The sequence below is a fragment of the Drosophila biarmipes genome, chromosome 2L, assembly GCF_025231255.1.
Source record: "Drosophila biarmipes strain raj3 chromosome 2L, RU_DBia_V1.1, whole genome shotgun sequence".
NCBI classification, from domain to species: Eukaryota; Metazoa; Arthropoda; class Insecta; order Diptera; family Drosophilidae; genus Drosophila; species Drosophila biarmipes.
The window spans coordinates 827,723-847,606 of NC_066612.1; the positions used below are offsets into that span (position 1 = coordinate 827,723).

At 46.7% G+C, this 19,884-nt stretch overlaps 1 protein-coding gene across 4 annotated transcripts; it reads left to right on the top strand.

Annotated features, from left to right (window-relative positions):
• Positions 1-585: 585 nt before the first annotated feature.
• On the top strand, positions 586-18,407 carry LOC108029183 (gamma-aminobutyric acid type B receptor subunit 2). Of its 4 annotated transcripts, none has more exons than XM_017101350.2 (12): positions 4,938-5,042; positions 7,364-7,515; positions 7,775-8,731; positions 9,714-9,857; positions 10,277-10,552; positions 11,216-11,467; positions 12,107-12,466; positions 12,851-13,152; positions 13,478-13,616; positions 14,583-14,858; positions 15,519-15,837; positions 15,971-18,407. In XM_017101350.2, exons 3-12 carry the CDS (start codon positions 8,096-8,098, stop codon positions 17,209-17,211), a joined length of 3,945 nt encoding a protein of 1,314 aa, XP_016956839.1. In that variant the 5' UTR covers positions 4,938-5,042; positions 7,364-7,515; positions 7,775-8,095; the 3' UTR covers positions 17,212-18,407. The 4 variants fall into 4 exon arrangements, with proteins under 4 accessions (XP_016956842.1, XP_016956839.1, XP_016956841.1 ...); XM_017101349.2 differs by having other exon boundaries at positions 4,946-5,042; positions 7,326-7,515; XM_017101353.2 differs by lacking the exons at positions 4,938-5,042; positions 7,364-7,515 and adding an exon at positions 586-636.
• The last annotated feature ends 1,477 nt before the right edge of the window (positions 18,408-19,884 follow it).

Consider the following 19,884-nt stretch of genomic DNA (forward strand, 5'->3'; position numbering starts at 1 on the left):
GCGGTGAATAGATACATGTCCGAAATCAACCACTAACCCAGCGCGTTTCGAAAATCCCTCGATTGTCAACAAGCAGCAAAATCGAGTTAAAGCTGCCGATCGCGGAGCAAATCAAAGGAAGTTTAACTTTTGGCGAGCCAAAAAGTGTGTGCGGATTTTCGTTCCAGCCAGCATTTGGAGCGGCTAATTCAATTTGGCGGGAAAACCCGAAAACGTTAACTTTCAAACGGAACCTAATCCAATTAACCAGGCCGGAGCTGCGGGAACCGGAGCAAATGCAAATTATCCGATTCTGCCCCGTTCTTGATTAACATTTAAAATGCTTCAGTTTTTTCCTTATTTTTCGTCCCTCTGGTTGAACCTTTTTGCGCGAAAGCCACTCGGTAACCGCAGTTGCGGTGCGTGGAGTGGTAGGGTGGTCGGGTGGTGCGGCGTGGGTGTGGCGACACACCACCCACTCCGAAATCCATATACAGAAAGTTGCAAACGTTAAATATTTGCAACACCTGAAAAATTGAATATTTTTCATTAAAAGTTCAAAGTTTCCCGACGGCAGCGGCTGCTGCGGAAAAAGCTGTAAGTGGGAGGATGTGAGAGGTTCCGTCTCAACCGCAGTCAATAAATAAACTTTGGAAAGTACGTGGAAATGTATATGCAGATTGAACGGAACCAAGTGATGAGTGCGTGAGTGGAGAAGTACTAATACATTTTTTATTGGTAGTATGAATATTGATACAATAGCTATTCATCTGTTGAAATACTCTTAAATTTTTTCCAACAAAGGGTTAATTTTTCTTGTTTCCCGTCCAGGTTTACAGTATCTCCTTTTCCCCAGTTACTTTTAACTTATTTTTCGATTGGCTTTAGTTGATACATCTTCTGGCTTACACCTGGTTTCTTTCCTCCTTTCTTGTCTTGACGATAACTCTCCCAAGTCCTCATTTGTTAACCAAGATTTAAGTATTCTTTGAAACATGCTTCTTCTAAATATTTGCCTAAGTTTTCTGTAAGAGTTGCTGCTGCCACCTTCATCTCTTCGATTATTAGTTCTCCTAACGTTTCTTCTTCACTTTTCTATCTGCACGGAAGGAAAAACTGAGAAAACAAGATCAAACAACTAGTGTTTTGAAATCATTTTACTAAGACGCCGGAAAGTATGCTGTAAAAATAGGCGCTCTTGTGCCTACCATATTTTTTAGCATACATTTATACACTTTTTATCCTCAAATATATACTTGACCTATTTATTTTCCTGTGTGCTCTTTGCCAACTGGCGACTAAATCAATTTGCAAGCTTCAGTCACAGTCGCAGCTTTTCCTTTTCCTTTCTGGGAAAACCGCGACATGAAAATGGACGACAGCCGGTGGTGCTGGCGGTGGTTTTTCCTGGTGACGGCGGTGGTGGCACGTGTTGCGGGTAGCCGGCTTACAGCACAGATGCGGATGTGGATGTGGGCCGATGTCTGTTTAAAGCGCCATCATAATCAGCAGAGCAGCATCATCATCATCAGCATCAGCTTGGAGACCTGCTTCCCCAACTGGTCATGTTGTGCTTTGTTAAAAGGATTTTCACGGATTTCCGTTGTAATTTGAAAAGTTTTTTGTGCAACTTTTTTCATTAGAATAAGCGAGAGGCATAGAAGGTGGGCCACCGGCATCGGCATCCCAGCTCCACCTCCTTCCAAAAGGTGGATGGTAAATGGCTCGGCCGTGTTAGTTTTTGAAGTGGCCTGCCACGAGCAGCCGGCGAACAGGTGTTAATTGTTTTCAAGCTAATTTGCCCCGGCGATAATGAATTTTTCGCCAGGCCTGGGCCCCAAAAAGAAGAAAATTATAATTAAATTGCTCTGAAAGCGACGCGGATTTCGAGAACTTTGCCTAAGTCTCCAGCACGCAGAGAAATAAGTTGAACTTCTGTTTCGCGATTAATGGCTTAAGAATATTCACAGCTCTTTAAGAATATTCAATGTATAGATCTTTAGGGGCACTGCAAAGTAAAACCCTCAGTGCTGACTGGAGAAAAATCATTGTTTATTGGTTATTCTGCCTCTGTATACTGAGCTACAAACTGCTGCCACTTTACTTACCTTTTCAAATTGTCTCTATCTGGACTAGCCCGAAGGGGTAAGGGATTTGCTGGCTCCCCTTGCCTGGGCCAACACTTTCAACTGTTGACTAAAAACTCCCAGGAACAATAAAGTTGCCAGTGCCCGTACATCCCACACTTCCCTGGGCCAACTGCCTCCCCCCAGCAATTCCTTTGTCAACCTTGAAAAGGCGCGCAGGTGTGAAATGAGCGTGCGAAATGGAACCAGGCCTACTCCAAGGGGAAGCAGTGGGGAAATGGTGGGAAATGTGGAAAAAGAGGGCGGTTCGTGTGTGGGAGATAATTGAATTTCTGATTTTAAGTGCTGTCGAGGCGGAGTCATCAGCAGAGGGTAGCTAAACAAGTCACAAAAGTGCAAATTTGGGCCGCAAAGTATGCAGCACTAAATTACGCATACGCCATGTACTGCGGCGGCAGCCGGAGGAGTGGCAGTGGAGGCCGGAACGTGTAAACTGTTCCGACTCGGCCTGCCGGAAAGTTCATGTCCTGATGTCCTGACGCCTGATGCCAGAAACAAGGGGAAAGCTACCAATTTGCCAAGTGTCCACAAACAAAGCGAGACACACAAGCCAAACGATACAAACGAGCGAACAACAAATAGTTGTCAACACGACGGTCAGTCAATGCGAACGGGGACTACTCTTCTGCCAAATAGGCATGAGATTTGAGCGCAGTTTGTCAGAGGGCTTAAAGTGATTTGAAAATTGTATCTAAGTATTCAACAAAATATGCTGATTCCGAAAATCCAATAGATTCATTCCGAAAGATTATGTTGTTTTCTCATTGCATACTCTCAGGCGCATTTAGAAGAGTTCATTCGAAGGTCCCTGTTCGTTTCTTATCCCCATATTTGACTTTGTAAAAGACAACTCAAACTACTTTCGAAACCCCTCGATGACGTAAGCTTTATTTCATTCCTTTGCCCCAACTTCCTGTGTCACTACACAAACGTTTGTTATTATAATACGGCGTAGGTGTCGGTGTCCAATCTTCAAGCCGTATCCGAAGCACCCGCCTGAGAGAAGTTCCTCCGGCAACTTGGAGTGGCATTGTAAAAAGTTTCCCAGCCAGCTCATTTAAAATGCAAATGGAGGCCGCTCGAGCACAGGCAATCGCCACGTCCACCTCTCGAGCCCCACCCCTCCCTCGGCGGCAAATTAGAACACGGCCAATGTATCGCCCGTTTGCACTATAAATTATCAGGGATATCGCTCCTGCAACGGGTCTTTCCTGCTGGGGTCATATTCGGGATTTATTTCGGAGCTCCAGCAGCCGTCCTCGTGCCTATAATCCGCTTTGTGGCCCAGCCGAACTTTGGCCTTTCAGCCCTTGCCGCCCCTATACGGAGCACTAAGTGAGGGAAAGTCCCCATCGCAGCATCGCTAACTTCTTAAGTGCAGTGCAACTTTTTGACACTTGAAATTGAGTTTTGCGGTGTAATTGCATTTTATTTGCCAACTTCAACCGAGGAACCAAACAAAAGTCGCAATCCAATCCCAATCCCCACTGCACTGCCATTGTAGCTGGAAGTGCGATGCTGTATCTTTCTGTCAACTGGCGCCCGAGCAGGGACGCTGGTGGGTAGGTAGCCAAGAGGTGTCATCAAATTTGCATGGATGGCGCCGAGGTGGCTGGAGCTCAAGTCAAGTGGCGATAATCGCAATCTTTGGCTCGTCCGTTATTTGCGTCACACCCCTTTGCAGCCTTACATGGCCGTACACAGCGAGAAAAATCTATACGCGCTGATAACCCAGTGATATGTCATTTGTATAATAAAAACTATCAAACTTCAAATTGAATTTTTAGGTGGACAAACCCTTACTCTCCTCCATCTCATCCAATCTTTTTTTGCTTGGGCCACATATACCATTTTAAAAATATATAATTAAAGTTGAAAAGTATCTTTTTTCAGTGCACATGAGAATTGAATTGAATGATTTTCGCAAATGGATTGCAGAAGAGTAACGAGGGGCCATGGGTTGGTGCAAGCTGCAGTTTGGCAGCTCATAAAATCAACTTCTACCATCCCACTCGCATGCCGCTTTCCCGTGAATTCACTGGTGGTTGGGTGGCGAGGGCCAGAAAATTAATTACAATTTTTTGAATGGAAAGCATTGAAAGGGGACGGGGATGGGGAGAAGCAATCAAATCAAATTATTTTTCATTGCAGCTCAATAAGGGAAACGAAAACGAAACCGAACCGAGCAAAAGGCCAGCCCGGGAACGGAAAGGGAAAATCAACTGGGGGGTATTATGCAAGCCAGGCGAGCTGGGGAAAGGCAGAAACTTCCGGCTGCGCTAGAAATGTTTAACAAATGCCAAGGCGGGCATTTCAATTTCAGGCTGCACACTGAGGACTGACTCAATGCAGCCATAATTAAGAGTGTCCTCGCTGTCAGTTCGCCATTGTTCCACATTTTCCTTTTCCCGGCACAGAAGGCAATGCGAATCGACAGCTGCCCCGCCTGCTCGAAGTCTTCTGGCAGCGAGATAAATGAATTTTTCATTAAAACAGTTGCAAATTATTTAGTTTCATGTTGGGCATTAATTTGCATAATTTAAAGTTAAACTTCCGCGCTCAGTTTTCAATTGCCGCAGCTTGTTGCTTGTGCCCCTGTGCCTGCCCCCAACTCCGGAATGCCTTTTCATGAATGAAATTTTGGCGCGCTTTTCGCTGCGCAGGCGCCTTGGCAGTCGGAGAGGAGAGAAAAGCCGGTTGAAAGCCGATAATGGAAGTTGAAAGCCCAGCCTCCTGGAGGTTGCGGGCTTCTTTCAATCTGCGACTCGCCAGACAAAAGCAGCGCGACTCTGGCGGCGGCCAACAGTTGCGGTCTGGAGCTCGTCGGTGGCAAGTCGCCGTCTCCGAGTAAAGTCCCGGATAAAAGGCCCTCGATCTGAGTCTAAGCCTCCTCCTTCGCGTGTGTGAGACTGCAAAGTAAATAATATAAGGCAAATTAAATTATGGCCAGAATGCGTACGAAATGCCAATAGATTGTCATTCCTGTGTCAGTGCTGGATGGTGTGTGCGTGCCCCGTGTCGTATACGCAATATTTATGAATGCAATTTCCTACGACCGAGCGGAGACAATACACTCGTGAGCCAGCTTATCGAGCCCTCTGGCCAAGTGAACCCCGAAAAGCGGATCTGCATTGTCTGCGGTAATCCCTGTGGAAATGCCCGGAGCGATTTCCCACACCCTCACGGCCTGCAGCCGAGTATTGGCTGCATAACAAATCGCATCTGGCATTCTGACATCGCATCTCGGATGGCATCTCCGCTTCTGTGGATCTCTGAATGGCCAAAGTGCTCAGCGCTGCTTTCAGTCTCGTTTTTTGCCACCAGCTCGCCAGCAGTTGCAGTCGAGCTCGCATTTCACAGTTTACACACGACGAGCAGCGAAATATGGAATCTGAATCACAAATGCAGCCAGCATTTTGCATAATTTATGTCAAGCATGAAAATAACAACTAAAGCGGGCGATGGCCAGAGGGGAGGGCTGGGCGCAGCTGGGGGCCAGCACACACACATGGCCGTAAATAAGTGCAGGTTTAAATACCACGGCAACAATTGTGAAATATGGCAGAATAATAGAAAGACCAAAGCGGAGCAGCAGCTAAATATTCATACACTCAAATGTACACTGCACTGGGAGAAAAGTCTGAGGGGCACTGAGACCGAGACAGTTTTTATAGTTCTCCAAAAAATATTTAATCATATGGGATTGTATTTATTTATACTACTGGCTCGGTTTTTGAGCAACTTTAAAAAAATAATATCAGTTATTAATTTCTGTCTTTTAATCGAAAAATAAAACCCATTGAGTATCTTTTATTCTAAAACAATAGCTCATTGATCAAATAATTTTATAGTCCTCTTCAAAATGCATTTGCTGTACAGCATACCTTTAAAATATAATTCTCTTTCATCAACCAACCGCAGACATTTCAATTTTGTTCAAGTGTTTTTTTTCCATCCCCACTTTTCGTAGACAATGTCAGTACACTAAATTGAACTCTGTTTGAAATACGAACGCATTAAATTAAAATCATTTTGGCTTATATATTTAGGCACACTTCACTGCGCACTGCTGCACTTCGCTCTTGATACTTTTATTTCCAAACTGAGCTGTCAATATTGATAAAAAGATAAGCTAGCTTAAATTAAACAACTATTCATGTTGTTCTGGAGAATTTAAAATTAAACCTGACTTGAATTAAGGCCAGTGCTCCATTGTCTTTAACACGATGCAGTTTGTCAATTTTGGTAATTACATTTTCGGGCTGAGCTGCCAAAATGGAATCAAGTGCGGCAGACAACTAGTTTAATCGATAGCAAAATCCAAACATTCGTGCCACTTGTTGTGGGGACTTAGTTTCATAACTAGTTGGCAAGTTGTGGAGAGCATTTCACCGTTTTCCCTCGATCTGAGGCATTGAAGTGAACTAAGTTTGTTAGTTTTCTTTTCGCCAGTGCATGCACAAATACGAGTTGTTAGCTACACGAGTAGCCCAGTGCAAGGGACAAGGAGCAGAGGGCAAATGTCAACTGTAGGCGGTGCACCCAGGGGTTAAGGAGTGCCGGCGAGGGGTTAAGTGGGGCTGGAGCCCCCTTCGGGGCACGCCACTGTGCTCTGTTCTGTTCTAAGGACAAAGCAAGGCGGGGGCCTCACAACGAAATGGGCCAAAAAGTTATTTTAAGCGCACAGCGAAAAGCGTGCTACAAGCGAAGAAAGAAAGCGCGAAAGAAAGCGTCCATAAAGTGGGCTTAGTGGGCGGTGGAAGGCGGTTGGCGGGCGGGTGGAAAAGCGGGAAAGCGGCAAAGGGACTGCAAGTTGGTAATCTCGAAACAATTATGCATACGCGCGCATACAGAGAGGAACGTTCACCGAAATCTGTGGCGCGTGAGACTCGACTCGACAAAAAGTAGCCCAAAAGCCCGCAATGAAAGCGAAAAATGTTTGGCCATTAGCATAAAAAATAATGGCCAAGTGGCAGCCACACAACAACAGCTCTGAGGGTCGGCGAAAGGAAAAGTGAGGTGGAGAGCGTGTCCATTTCATCGAAGACTTCGTCTTAATCCTTTTCAACTGGCAAATTGGCGTGAAAATGCCTTTTGGGGCTCCCAAGGCATTTTGACTCGGTTTTTCCATGACCATTCACTTTCACATGGAGAAAAATCAATGTCTTCCCAAAGTCAGAGTTTTCTATGTTCTCATAGCATTTCCCGTACTGCTTTTTTGATTTAAAAAATCACAGAATAGTGCTATTGCTGCTGCTTGAAAAACAAAATACAAAGTGCAACAACCTAAAAATAAATGAATTAATTTAATGTGCTGAATGTGATAGTGATTTGAATAACTTCATAACTTATAACTTATTGGAACTTATAATATGGATTTTATCAAAAGGTACCTAGACTGTTCATAACTCGACATATACTTAAACATAAGATTATCCCAGTTTATGGCCCTATGACTTCTGTACTTTCCTAGCTTGTTTCAACTAACTGATTCGATTTTACATCATAAAAAGTTAGCTTAAGTGCAGCTAGTTATTCGAAAATTAAACAAGTGTCATACGGCCTAGTAATTGACTTTCGAAATTATTGACTACCTGATATAATATTTTTTCCCGTGTCACCGAATCCTCTCAATCGAACCCTTCAAGAATCTCCTCAGCCTTGCATACTTTTATGGTCGAATGCCTGGCAGAGTGAGTGTGTGAAAAGCGGCAGAGCAAAAAGATACAAAATGCGAGGAGCAAAAGTGAGGCCAATAAAAAGGCGATAAAATTGACGCCGATACAGGAGGAGCAGGACAGCAGGAGGAAGAGCCCCTTGTCGGAAGAGAAACGATAAGCGTATCCTGTCGGCAGAGTGCATAAAAAGGCGATATATATTCCGGTGTCCCGTGTTTGTTGCTGCAGCCTCTGATAGCCAGCGATTCAAATGCCTTGGTGATTAATGGGCCATTGGCCATTGCCGACGGGATGCGCATAATTCAGCCGGGCCGGAGGACCAGATACGGCCCATGGCCGGCCGTGGGACTGCGGCTACTCCTGGCCCTAGCCTGGACAACGTCGGCAGCGGCGGCCATGGAGTCCTCGGCCGAGCTCCAGGCCCTGGGCTACGAGGCAATTAGGCCAGGTGCGGCTGCCTCAATTAGCACATTCACATCCACATTCCCAGCCACGTCCAGTTTGCCACCCGGAGAATCGACAGCAACATCGACTGTAACTGCCGGGGGCATTTCGATTCCCCCGCGCTCCGACTGGAAGTACAAACGGACGAAAGTCAAGCGCCGCCAGCAGCGCCTCAATTCGCACAGCAATCTGCCCGGGAGCACCAATGCCTCCCATCCGCACCACATCCTCAGCCTACCGCCCAGGCAGCGCTACCTGAAGGTCAACCAGGTGTTCGAGGACGAGCGCCGCATGTCGCCGGCCGAAATGCAGCGCAATCATGGCAAAATCGTGCTGCTCGGTCTCTTTGAGCTCTCCACGTCGCGGGGACCACGTCCGGATGGCCTGAGCGAACTGGGAGCCGCCACCATGGCCGTGGAGCACATCAACCGCAAGCGCCTGCTGCCCGGCTACACCTTGGAGCTGGTGACCAACGACACTCAGGTGGGTAAATAGTCGAGTCTGTCCCTCCGCCCCACGGTGGGCGCCACTTCTAGGCGGCGGCAGTGGAGGCGGTTGTTCCATTACGAAATTGAATTTTCATTTAGTAGCGCGTGCAACATTAAAACTTAATAAGAAAATCTGCAGCAACAAGAACAGAACAGAGCCGAGGAGCAGCTGCGGTTGCGGCCCTAAAAGAGGGGCAAATATGTCATCAACGTTCCGTCCTGGGCGCTTTTATTGCGATGAGTCGTTGCCGCGTTTGATGGGGCACGCAAATGTACGAAAATACAGACACTGAAGAAAATCTAAAGCCTGTTATTTAAGATAGCTTTTATTATGATTATGATTTGGAAAACAATTATAAAAATCAAACAATTTAAGTCAATTATCCATTAAAAAAAGTCAGTAGCTTCTCCAAAACAAAGCCAAAACTTATCCAAATATGGAATGTCTTACCTTGTTAAGTATTGAAGTTCCAAATCGATTGACACTCAAAACAAAGAACTTTATATATTGATGACTTTTTCCAAAAATGGTGACCTAACTCCTTATAAAATTATATTTTTTTTTTAAATCTTCCCGATAAAGATCAGGATCGTTAGCTTTGGTTACTAGACCAGTGATTATTTTAGCTATGGCTCTTATTTTTAATGATTTTCGACCAAAAACGGAAGACAAAATATGGTTAGCCACTCGTTATACTTAGGGCGGTATTTAACTGGAACACCCATTTTTCTGAAGTGTGTGCATATGCACATCGAGCGAAACAGACAGTCATATCTGGAGCCGCATCTCCGGCTGTGCCTCTATCAAAGTCGACATTTTAAAAATGTTTATTGCGCCATCTTGCCGCTTTTTTATGGCGGCGAAACGAGTCGGTGAACAACGGCCTTTGCCCCCGTTTATTTTTTCTGCCCTCCATTGCTCATCCCTCTGCCTTCCGTTTCTTTCCAATTTTCCCCCGCTGCCCGCCGACAATCAGTGTGATCCCGGAGTGGGCGTGGATCGCTTCTTCCACGCCATCTACACACAGCCGTCTACGCGGATGGTGATGCTGCTGGGATCGGCCTGCTCGGAGGTCACCGAGAGCCTGGCGAAGGTGGTGCCCTACTGGAACATCGTGCAGGTGAGTCTGGCGTCAGCTGCGACTGATTAAAATGCAAATATCCACCTCATTCGGTTCATCCGAGCGTCTCCCGTAATCGGGCAATTTCTCAAAAATCTAATCAACTCACGTGCGTGGCTCGATTAGCATAAATGCTGCGGAATCCAGATCCGGCCGATTCCAGCACCCCATAAACCTTTTTAGCCATAAACATTTCCATAGCCCGCAAATTATGAGGTCCACAAATTCACTTAGAGCATTTGCATTTGGCCTTTGAAGTTTCATTTCGCTTCGGCTGTGCGTGTGTTAAATGAGTGGGTAAAATGGGGGGCAAGCCGGAAAGACACATGACCCGGAGGGCTGGATTCCTAGGCGCATGTTTTGCATTTTAAGCGACCCGCCGGATGCGAAGATAGTCTAACGATTTCCCTCGACGAAAGGTCTCCTTCGGTTCCACATCGCCGGCGCTGAGCGACAGAAGGGAGTTCCCCTACTTCTACAGGACGGTGGCCCCGGACTCCTCGCACAACCCGGCGCGCATCGCCTTCATCCGCAAGTTCGGCTGGGGCACGGTGACCACCTTCTCGCAGAACGAGGAGGTCCACTCGCTGGCGGTGAACAACCTGGTCACCGAGCTGGAGGCGGCCAACATATCCTGCGCCGCCACCATCACCTTTGCGGCCACCGACTTCAAGGAGCAGCTGCTGCTCCTCCGGGTGAGTTCAAGAAATGGCACAACTGCCCCAAATATCGGCAATAAGGAACATATGTTGCACGACTTTATGGCACATTTATTGTTTTTTATTCGGAAAACAATGCCGAACTTATGCAATTAAGAGTGCTCGTATGAAAGATAAATTTAATTAAAATGTATTTTCATAAAACTACAAACTGCTTTATGTACTTTTACTTTTAGGAAAGTTTTGGTGTTTATTTATAAGATTATGCATGAACAAAACGTAAAAAGAAAACCTAATTTTTAACAAATAACCCAAGGGAATACTGCTTACTCATTCTAAATGTTGTGTTCGTTATTCTTCTATTGCCAGAATTTATAGTGGTTTCGAATTTGCATGAAATTTCAAAGAACTGCAGAAATGTAATTTTTTGGGAATCATAAACATAATTATTTAACTGTTTACCTTACACTTATTTTCTTTTAATTTTACCTACTTCCCCTAGCTTCCTCTAAAGTTTTTTGTTTAAGACTACTCGCATGGATAAATGTTTCACCATTAGCAGACCATATCGCCCAGAGCCCCTCTTTCAGCATGAATGTTACACATTTTTTTCGAGTGTGGCGGGCGGACCGTGCTAATCGAAGGATGACAAATGACAAATGGGCAATGCCCTCGTTCCCTTCGTTCGTATCGCCACAGGAGACGGACACGCGCATCATCATCGGCAGCTTCTCCCAGGAACTGGCCCCCCAGATCCTGTGCGAGGCCTACAGGCTTCGCATGTTCGGGGCGGACTACGCCTGGATCCTCCACGAGAGCATGGGCGCCCCCTGGTGGCCGGACCAGCGCACCGCCTGCTCCAACCACGAGCTGCAGCTGGCCGTCGAGAACCTCATCGTGGTGTCCACGCACAACAGCATCGTAGGAAATAACGTCAGCTACAGCGGACTTGTAAGTCTAGGGGGAGGCACTGGGAGAAATAACATTCGATGCCTAATTCGATTTTAAAATATATGTATTCTAAAATTGCGAAGCATTTTGACAAGTTATGTTGTTTGGATATATTACGTTGATCCATATATATAGATTCGAGTATTTATTGTAACTAGAAATCGGAGTAAGAAGAATTGAGCTGCAAATACGAAAAAAACTGGCTTGTCTTTATAGAACATGATAAACTCTTCTTTCAGTGTTCTTTCATAAACAGGCGACTGTCTTGTCCTCCTCGTTGTCCTGCTCCTTATTCCGTTCCGTCTGTCCTTTCCGCTGTCGTCCAAAACGAAATGATTTATTTGATTAGACAATCCTGAGGCTGCGATTGCGTTTGGCGATGGTTTCAGCGATGGCGATGGTGATTGCCAAGTGGGCCGCCTAAGTCCTGCCTGTCATCGCATTCGCATTCGCCATCGCAGACGCGTTTTTATGGCTCTTTTAGTGCTGGTCATGAAATTGTGGCAACCGAAGAGGGGGGGATCTGGAATCCGGATCTGCAAATCCTGAATGGGAGGCTGGGAGCTGGTGGAGGCAATCTCATTACTGGCGCATTCCTGCGGCATTCGCGGTCTGTTTAATCGCCTTTCCACTTCGCAGAACAATCACATGTTCAACTCGCAGCTGCGCAAGCAATCCGCCCAGTTCCACGGCCAGGATGGCTTTGGATCCGGCTCTGGCTCCAGGATCAGTATCACGGCACCGCAATCGGCTTCGCGCCGGCGGAGGCGGAGGGGCGTGGGCGGCAGCGGGGGCCACCTCTTCCCGGAGGCCATCTCGCAGTATGCCCCGCAGACCTACGACGCAGTGTGGGCCATTGCTCTGGCCCTGAGAGCCGCCGAGGAGCACTGGCGGCGCAACGAGGAGCAGTCGAAGCTGGACGGATTCGACTATACCCGCAGCGACATGGCCTGGGAGTTCCTGCAGCAGATGGGCAAGCTGCACTTCCTGGGAGTGTCGGTGAGTACTTGAGGCAGAGGCCTATAAGTCATTTCTAACTAAAATTCCTCAAAACATACCTAACACTGTATATTACTGGTTACTTTAATATGGATTCATCTCATGGATTAATCTCATTTTAGATAGTTTCCCTGTGATATAATGTATTATATTATCTACACCTTAGTTAATTGTGTTCTCTGGCTGGGGCTTTAAATAAAGTCCAAATTCTGGTTACTTTAATATGGATTCATCTCATGGATTAATCTCATTTTAGATAGTTTCCCTGTGATATAATGTTTTATATTATCTACACCTTAGTTAATTGTGTTCTCTGGCTGGGGCTTTAAATAAAGTCCAAATTCTTCTAAGCCCAGCTAATTATAATTCTGCATTACTTTTCAGGGCCCCGTTTCCTTCAGCGGCCCGGACCGCGTTGGCACCACTGCCTTCTACCAAATCCAGCGCGGCCTGCTGGAGCCCGTGGCCCTCTACTATCCGGCCACGGATGCCCTGGACTTCCGGTGCCCCCGCTGCCGGCCGGTGAAGTGGCACAGCGGGCAGGTGCCCATCGCCAAGCGGGTGTTCAAGCTGCGGGTGGCCACCATCGCGCCCCTGGCCTTCTACACCATCGCCACCCTCTCGAGCGTGGGAATCGCCCTGGCCATCGCCTTCCTCGCCTTCAATCTGCACTTTCGCAAGCTCAAGTAAGGCGGAAAAGGATCATAAATCATTGGCTTACTCTTTTTACGGCCCGTATATATTTTGAATATTTTATTTTCCATTAAGCACCCATAAAATATTTAGAGCCTCTTACTTTCCATTCAATCATAAGTTATCTGCTGCTCCTCTGCCAACCCATTAATTCAAGATGGTTATTTCTTTCTGATAATTTCCGATTTTTAATTGAACAAATCGATTGGCTCACAAGTTTTTCTCCATTCTCAATCGCCGCTTACTCTGCACTTTTCCCTCGAATGGGTGGAGGCACCTCGACTCATAGCCATGACCGTCTACCTTCTCACTCCACAGGGCAATTAAACTTTCCAGCCCCAAGCTGAGCAACATCACCGCAGTGGGCTGCATCCTTGTGTACGCCACCGTCATCCTGTTGGGCCTGGACCACTCGACGCTGCCCTCGGCGGAGGACTCCTTCGCCACGGTCTGCACGGTGAGTGGTTATCCTTCGGCTCCGAAATCCCCATCCCCATCCACATCCGCCCCGCCTTCTTGTTTGAATTTGACGGGTTTCTGGTGTGTAAGCAAGCATGTGGGGGCCTCATCAAATATGACTTTCAGTTTCAGCCTGGTAACTTGCGAGTCGCGTTCATGTGTTTGCTTTATTTGTGCACTGCGAGAAATACTGGTGGGTACTTATATCGTGATCATCATGCAAACAGCGATGGGGTGGCATTTTGTTGACTTATTGACGGGCAAGGATGCCGGCAGCTTTGGTATACTGTGCGTGTGGCGGCAGCAAGACTGTTTGAATTAGTGTTACATTAAAGTCTGTAAAGTCGTTCTTTATTTATGATATAATAGATACCACATCTTGTGAATTTAATTTTATGAAAATTAAATATTTAAAGTGTATTTTGAAGTAGAAAGCCGGCCCCTTTTGACTAAAAATAGCCTTAGGATTTGGCCGCAAATCCGCCGCTCTTTAAGCTAGAAGCCAAGTCGAGTTTGACGAGCTTTCCATCCAGAGCTGCCGCCCTGCTCCGCCGGCTTTCCACTTGCCCCCTTAACAACTGCCTCGAACGCCACTCCTGGGAAATTTGCTGGTCGCCGTTGTTTCTGTTTCTGTAACCATTCTGTAACCATTTCTCCTGCTGCTCCGCTTTTCCACTTTCCCGTTTGTTTTTGTTATTGTTGCGGCTGAGAGACAGGGAAATGCAAACACATGACACGGGAATTTACAACTTTTGTGATATTCCTTTATTTGCATAAATTTTGAAACGCACAACAAAGTCTCCATCACTGCCAGGGTTTGTTGTATTCCATTGATGACTTGTTTTCCCCATTGCTGCCGGCGACCCTGTTTTCTTTTTGCCTGCCTCACATGACACTTAGCGTGGTGTTACAGTATTACCACGTATTAGCTAACCTCCGACCATCCGCTTCAAATGTTCTGCAGGCCCGTGTCTATCTGCTCTCCGCCGGATTCTCGCTGGCCTTTGGATCGATGTTCGCCAAGACCTACAGGGTCCACCGGATCTTCACGAGAACCGGCAGCGTTTTCAAGGACAAGATGCTGCAGGACATCCAGCTGATCCTGCTGGTGGGAGGCTTGCTCCTGGTGGATGCACTTCTCGTAACTCTCTGGGTGGTCACCGATCCCATGGAGCGGCACCTCCACAACCTGACGCTCGAGATCAGCGCCATCGACCGAAGTGTCGTCTACCAGCCGCAGGTAAAATATAGATATTTATTAAAAACAAAATGAAAACTATTAATCTGCACATCTCACTCATGTGAGAAACGCTTAAATTAAATATTAGTATCAAAGCAATTATTTATTCGCTCTAATCGGCTTTTCGTTGGGGTGCAGTGTATAGCTTTAGTCCACAAACAAAAATGCAAAATTGCCTGCAATCGAAATTAAAAAGCAGTCATAAATGATTTCGTTTTATTTGCTTATCTCATAAACAAAAATGCAAAAAAGTTAAATATTGTTTGCCTTGACTATTATTTATTCAATTTAATCTGATTTCGATTTAAATGCTCGATTTCACAGTGAAAAGGGATAGTCCTGGAATATTTGCTAAATAAAAAACTGACAAGAAATGCTTAATGAAAATTAAATATTTTTTACTTATTTTATTGACACATCAAATGCGATATTTTTATTAACATCCGGAAATATAAATACCTCAATAACGGAATGCAATCTCCTTTTATTTGTTCTATCCATCAAAAGCATTTCAATTTGCACAAAAAATAAATGTTTGTGCAATACAAATAAATAAAAAAATGTAAAATTCGGAATTGTATACCTCGTTGAGCTCAGAATAAAATTGACTAATATTTATGGAATTTCATAAGCTTTAGTTCTATTTTAATATCCTTTTAGGTCGAGGTATGTCGTTCACAGCACACGCAAACGTGGCTAAGTGTGCTGTACGCCTACAAGGGTCTCCTCCTCGTGGTGGGTGTCTACATGGCCTGGGAGACGCGCCACGTAAAGATCCCTGCCCTCAACGACTCCCAGTACATCGGCGTGTCCGTCTACAGTGTAGTCATCACCAGCGCCATTGTCGTGGTACTGGCCAACTTGATTTCGGAGCGAGTCACCCTGGCCTTCATCACCATCACGGCCCTGATCCTAACCAGCACCACAGCCACGTTATGCCTGCTCTTCATCCCAAAGCTTCATGACATCTGGGCGAGAAGTGAGTATTGTCATATAACTATAGTAGATGATACTTTCTTCACCTTATACGCACATTTCTTTTTTAAGTTTGATACTCATATATGTCATTGCTCCACCATTAATTTTCCTAAACCCCAAACTCTCTCCCCCAGACGACATAATCGACCCCGTTATCCACAGCATGGGTCTGAAGATGGAGTGCAACACCCGGCGATTCGTGGTGGATGATCGTCGGGAGCTGCAGTACCGAGTGGAGGTGCAAAACAGGGTCTACAAAAAGGAGATACAAGCCCTGGATGCAGAGATACGCAAGCTAGAGCGGCTCCTAGAATCGGGACTGACCAACACCTCCACCACGACATCATCCTCAACATCTCTGCTCGCCGGCGGAGGTCACCTGAAGCCGGAACTCACGGTCACCAGTGGCATTTCGCAGACTCCGGCTGCCAGTAAGAACAGAACACCCAGCATCTCGGGGATACTCCCGAACCTTCTGCTCTCCGTGCTGCCACCGGTGATTCCCCGGGCCAGTTGGCCCTCGGCGGAGTACATGCAGATCCCCATGCGGCGGTCGGTGACCTTTGCCTCCCAGCCGCAACTGGAGGAGGCCTGCCTGCCGGCCCAGGATTTGATTAACCTCCGGTTAGCCCACCAGCAGGCCACGGAGGCCAAGACGGGCCTGATGAACAGGCTGCGAGGCATATTTTCGAGGACCACTTCGAGCAACAAGGGATCCACGGCCAGTCTGGCGGACCAGAAGGGTCTGAAGGCGGCCTTCAAGTCGCACATGGGTCTGTTCACCCGCCTGATTCCCTCCTCGCAAACGGCCTCCTGCAATGCCATCTACAACAGTCCCAACCCGGACTCCGCCCCCGTGGAGTCGTCCTCCCACCCGAACGGCAACCACCTGAAGCCCATCCACCGGGGTTCCCTGACCAAGAGCGGCACCCACCTGGATCACCTTACCAAGGATCCGAACTTCCTGCCCATCCCCACCATTTCGGGGGGCGAGCAGGCGGCGGACCAGCAACTGGGCGGCAAGTATGTAAAGCTGCTGGAGACCAAGGTGAACTTCCAGTTGCCCAGCAACCGGAGACCCTCGGTGGTGCAGGCGCCTCCCAGCTTAAGGGAGAGGGTGAGGGGCTCCCCGCGCTTTCCCCACCGCATCCTGCCGCCCACCTGCAGCCTGAGTGCCCTGGCCGAATCCGAGGACCGTCCCGGCGACAGCAGCTCTATCTTGGGCAGCTGCAAGTCCATACCTCGCATCTCCCTGCAACAGGCCACCAGTGGGGGCACCTGGAAGTCCATGGAGACGGCGGCCAAGTCGAGGCTGTCCCTCGGCGATTCCCAGGAGGAGGAGCAGCAGCAGACGCCCTCCAACGGCCTGGATTAGATAAGATGCCCTGTCCCTCGTCCATCCCAGTCCATGTTTTAGTCCTCGTCAATTAGAGCGAAACACCAAGCAATTATTTAACGACACGCCCACGAAGTCTGCCCCAGAAAAGCGCGTGTGCAACTGACCAATCATCAGCTTAAAGCAATCAAACGCATTAGGGTAAACGCTAGATAAGTCACGATAGTCCCCTCCTTCGTCATAGCTAGTCATTTTCCTAAACGTAGCAGAATCGGTAGACGGAGAAAAATCAGTCCCTAGAAGTAGAACAGAAATTTACAAATTAAAGTAAGAGTTCGTCTAGATATTCGTGATACGTTTTCCCGTGTCGGCAAAGTTTTCTAAAAACTATCATCAGTAATCGCTTGAATGGAACTCCTAGAACATAAACTAACTCGAGATGCCAAATGTTTAGACCAATTATTTTATGACACTTAATTTAGATATTATTTAACACTATTTTATATTTTGGTGGAAAAATAATATTAACTTGAAGAACTGCAACTTTGTTATTGCTTGTGTTTTAAATATCATTCTTAAAAATTGATAGGATAATAGGATGATATTCAGACTCAATCTCAACTCTCTGTGTAGAACCTCCTCCGCAATGTGATTGACCCTGGAAGGCGTAGAACCCCTCATCTAGGCTAAGTAGAGGAGCTCGTCGGCCAGCTCCCGTTCTCCCCCGCCAGTTGTGATCAGCCCGCTCCCTAACCTTCGACCCAACCCCTTCTCCTCTTAGTCTTAAGTAGCTGCATTAGTGTTTGTTTTCTTGTTGTTGTGCCGCTGCAGGACGGCTGTGTCTGCGGTGTATCTACAGTGTATCCAGTGAGCAATACTAAGTATCGTACTTAAAGTTTAGACCTAGCATTCGCGTCGGCCGAGAACCAGAATCAGAACCAGTATGAGAATCGTAGAAGAGTAGGGGTGGCAGTCAGTCGGGCAGCATGATTAATCATTGCCGACGAACCATGAATCATGCAGGAGTCCAGAGATGTTGGGCGAAAGCCAAAACACTTGAGAACTGCTCAAGACTAAGCCGTAAGTTTTAGCATTGTAATCCAATCCAACTCGATTCCACTCCTCAATCCAGCTATCCGAAGTCCAAAGTCCTGAAACCACCTTCACCCCACTCGGATACTTGAATAAACAGAAAAGTCTAGGCAGAAATGCCAAGCCAGAATAATGATTAATTAATTAAACTTGTTTTATTGAGTGCCGCCCCGGGGGAAGCGAAACCGCTGCAGATTCTCGGATACAGATACAAATGTCCGGGCGGGCCAAGAGAAATGACTTTGTACAAAGCCGTGAAATGAGTTGGCCTCCAGCTCCGGCTCCAGCTCCTGCACAATGGCCACCGAAACTAATAGAGTTCGGTGATTAGGTTGACGCTGCAATTTGTTACCATAAATAAATAAATAAATCGGATGACCAAAAACGGCGGGCGGTCGACCTGAGCTCCTGCTCCCTGGCTCCTGCATTTTGCCCCGTAAATCCTCGTGAGTTTGGTGGCGTGTGAATTTATCTTTATGCTCGTAAAACAAAAAGCACATGAAACGGAATCGGCCAAATAAACAGTGACGACAAGGAGGACGTGTTTCTAAGGGGACAAGTGCACGGAGAAAAATCATGGGCACCGAGGAGGATCCATAAATATCGAACAGCAACCTTCACTTTCAATGCTCATTATATATATATTGTTTTACTTCGGGGGAAGTACCCCTATTATTATTCCCCATTTTTATTTCCTTAACTTTTAATTTAATACCAAATATTTATTCCCTGTGCATGAGAGCTCAGTGGCTCGGGGATAGATGTGATGGCGACACTCGCAGCCAGAGCGAATGAATACGCCAACATTTTTCATGGCTCCATTCAGTGGCTTCCACTTCCACTCCCCACGTCCCATCGCCGCAAACTGACGCATCAGGATTTATCCCCGCGCACTTTGTTGCCACTTGGCTCACGGTTTTTGGTCGATGTCGATGGTCGGAGGTCAGGGGTCGCAGGTCGCGGGTCGCGGGCCGCAGGTCGTGCTCCGCTTCCGCTCAATAAAACGGAGCTGGCTGTCTTTATATTTGCTTTATTACAGTTGGAGTACCTTTTGCCCGAAGGGCTGTCACAGCGCCGAAATGTTTATTTATTGCACATATTTGCCACAGCTGCTGCCCCTCCTGCATGCCCCATCCATTCGCTCCAGCCAGCCGACGACAACATTTTGCGGCGTCGCAAAAGTTGCGCAAATATTAATTTTAATCAAGCTAATTAATATGGTCAAGTCGGAGCCGGAGACAGACCCTCGAAAAAATAAAAGACACAACGAGCAAGCGAAATGAATAAAAATGGGGACATGTTCAGTGGCGAAATAAGGCTGGATTTATGGGGTGCTTGTTTGGCAATACTCCGATGTTTAGTCAGAGGAATTTTTGGGATATCATTTTCAGTACTTATAATATATGTTAGTAAGCCTAAGACACTTCTCAATGCCAACGTTGAGTGAAGAACCATAAGAACCTCACCTGATAGTCAACCACTCGGCTATAAAGTAACATTCTCATTGGAACGTAGAAAACAATTTTAAAAATTCAATACAAATTCTTAAATTATTCCAAGTGGCTCATAAGCCCCTGGGATTCATCCCTACCTACGCCACTGCTCGTGTTTTCCCCGGCA

Excerpts from the sequence above, each read along its gene's own strand:
- LOC108029183 (XM_017101353.2), top strand. The coding sequence starts at position 8,096 with ATGCGCATAATTCAGCCGGGCCGGAGGACCAGATACGGCCCATGGCCG. Across the intron at positions 10,553-11,215 it reads AGCAGCTGCTGCTCCTCCGG|GAGACGGACACGCGCATCAT; the intron begins GTGAGTTCAAGA and ends GTATCGCCACAG. Across the intron at positions 11,468-12,106 it reads ACGTCAGCTACAGCGGACTT|AACAATCACATGTTCAACTC; the intron begins GTAAGTCTAGGG and ends TCCACTTCGCAG.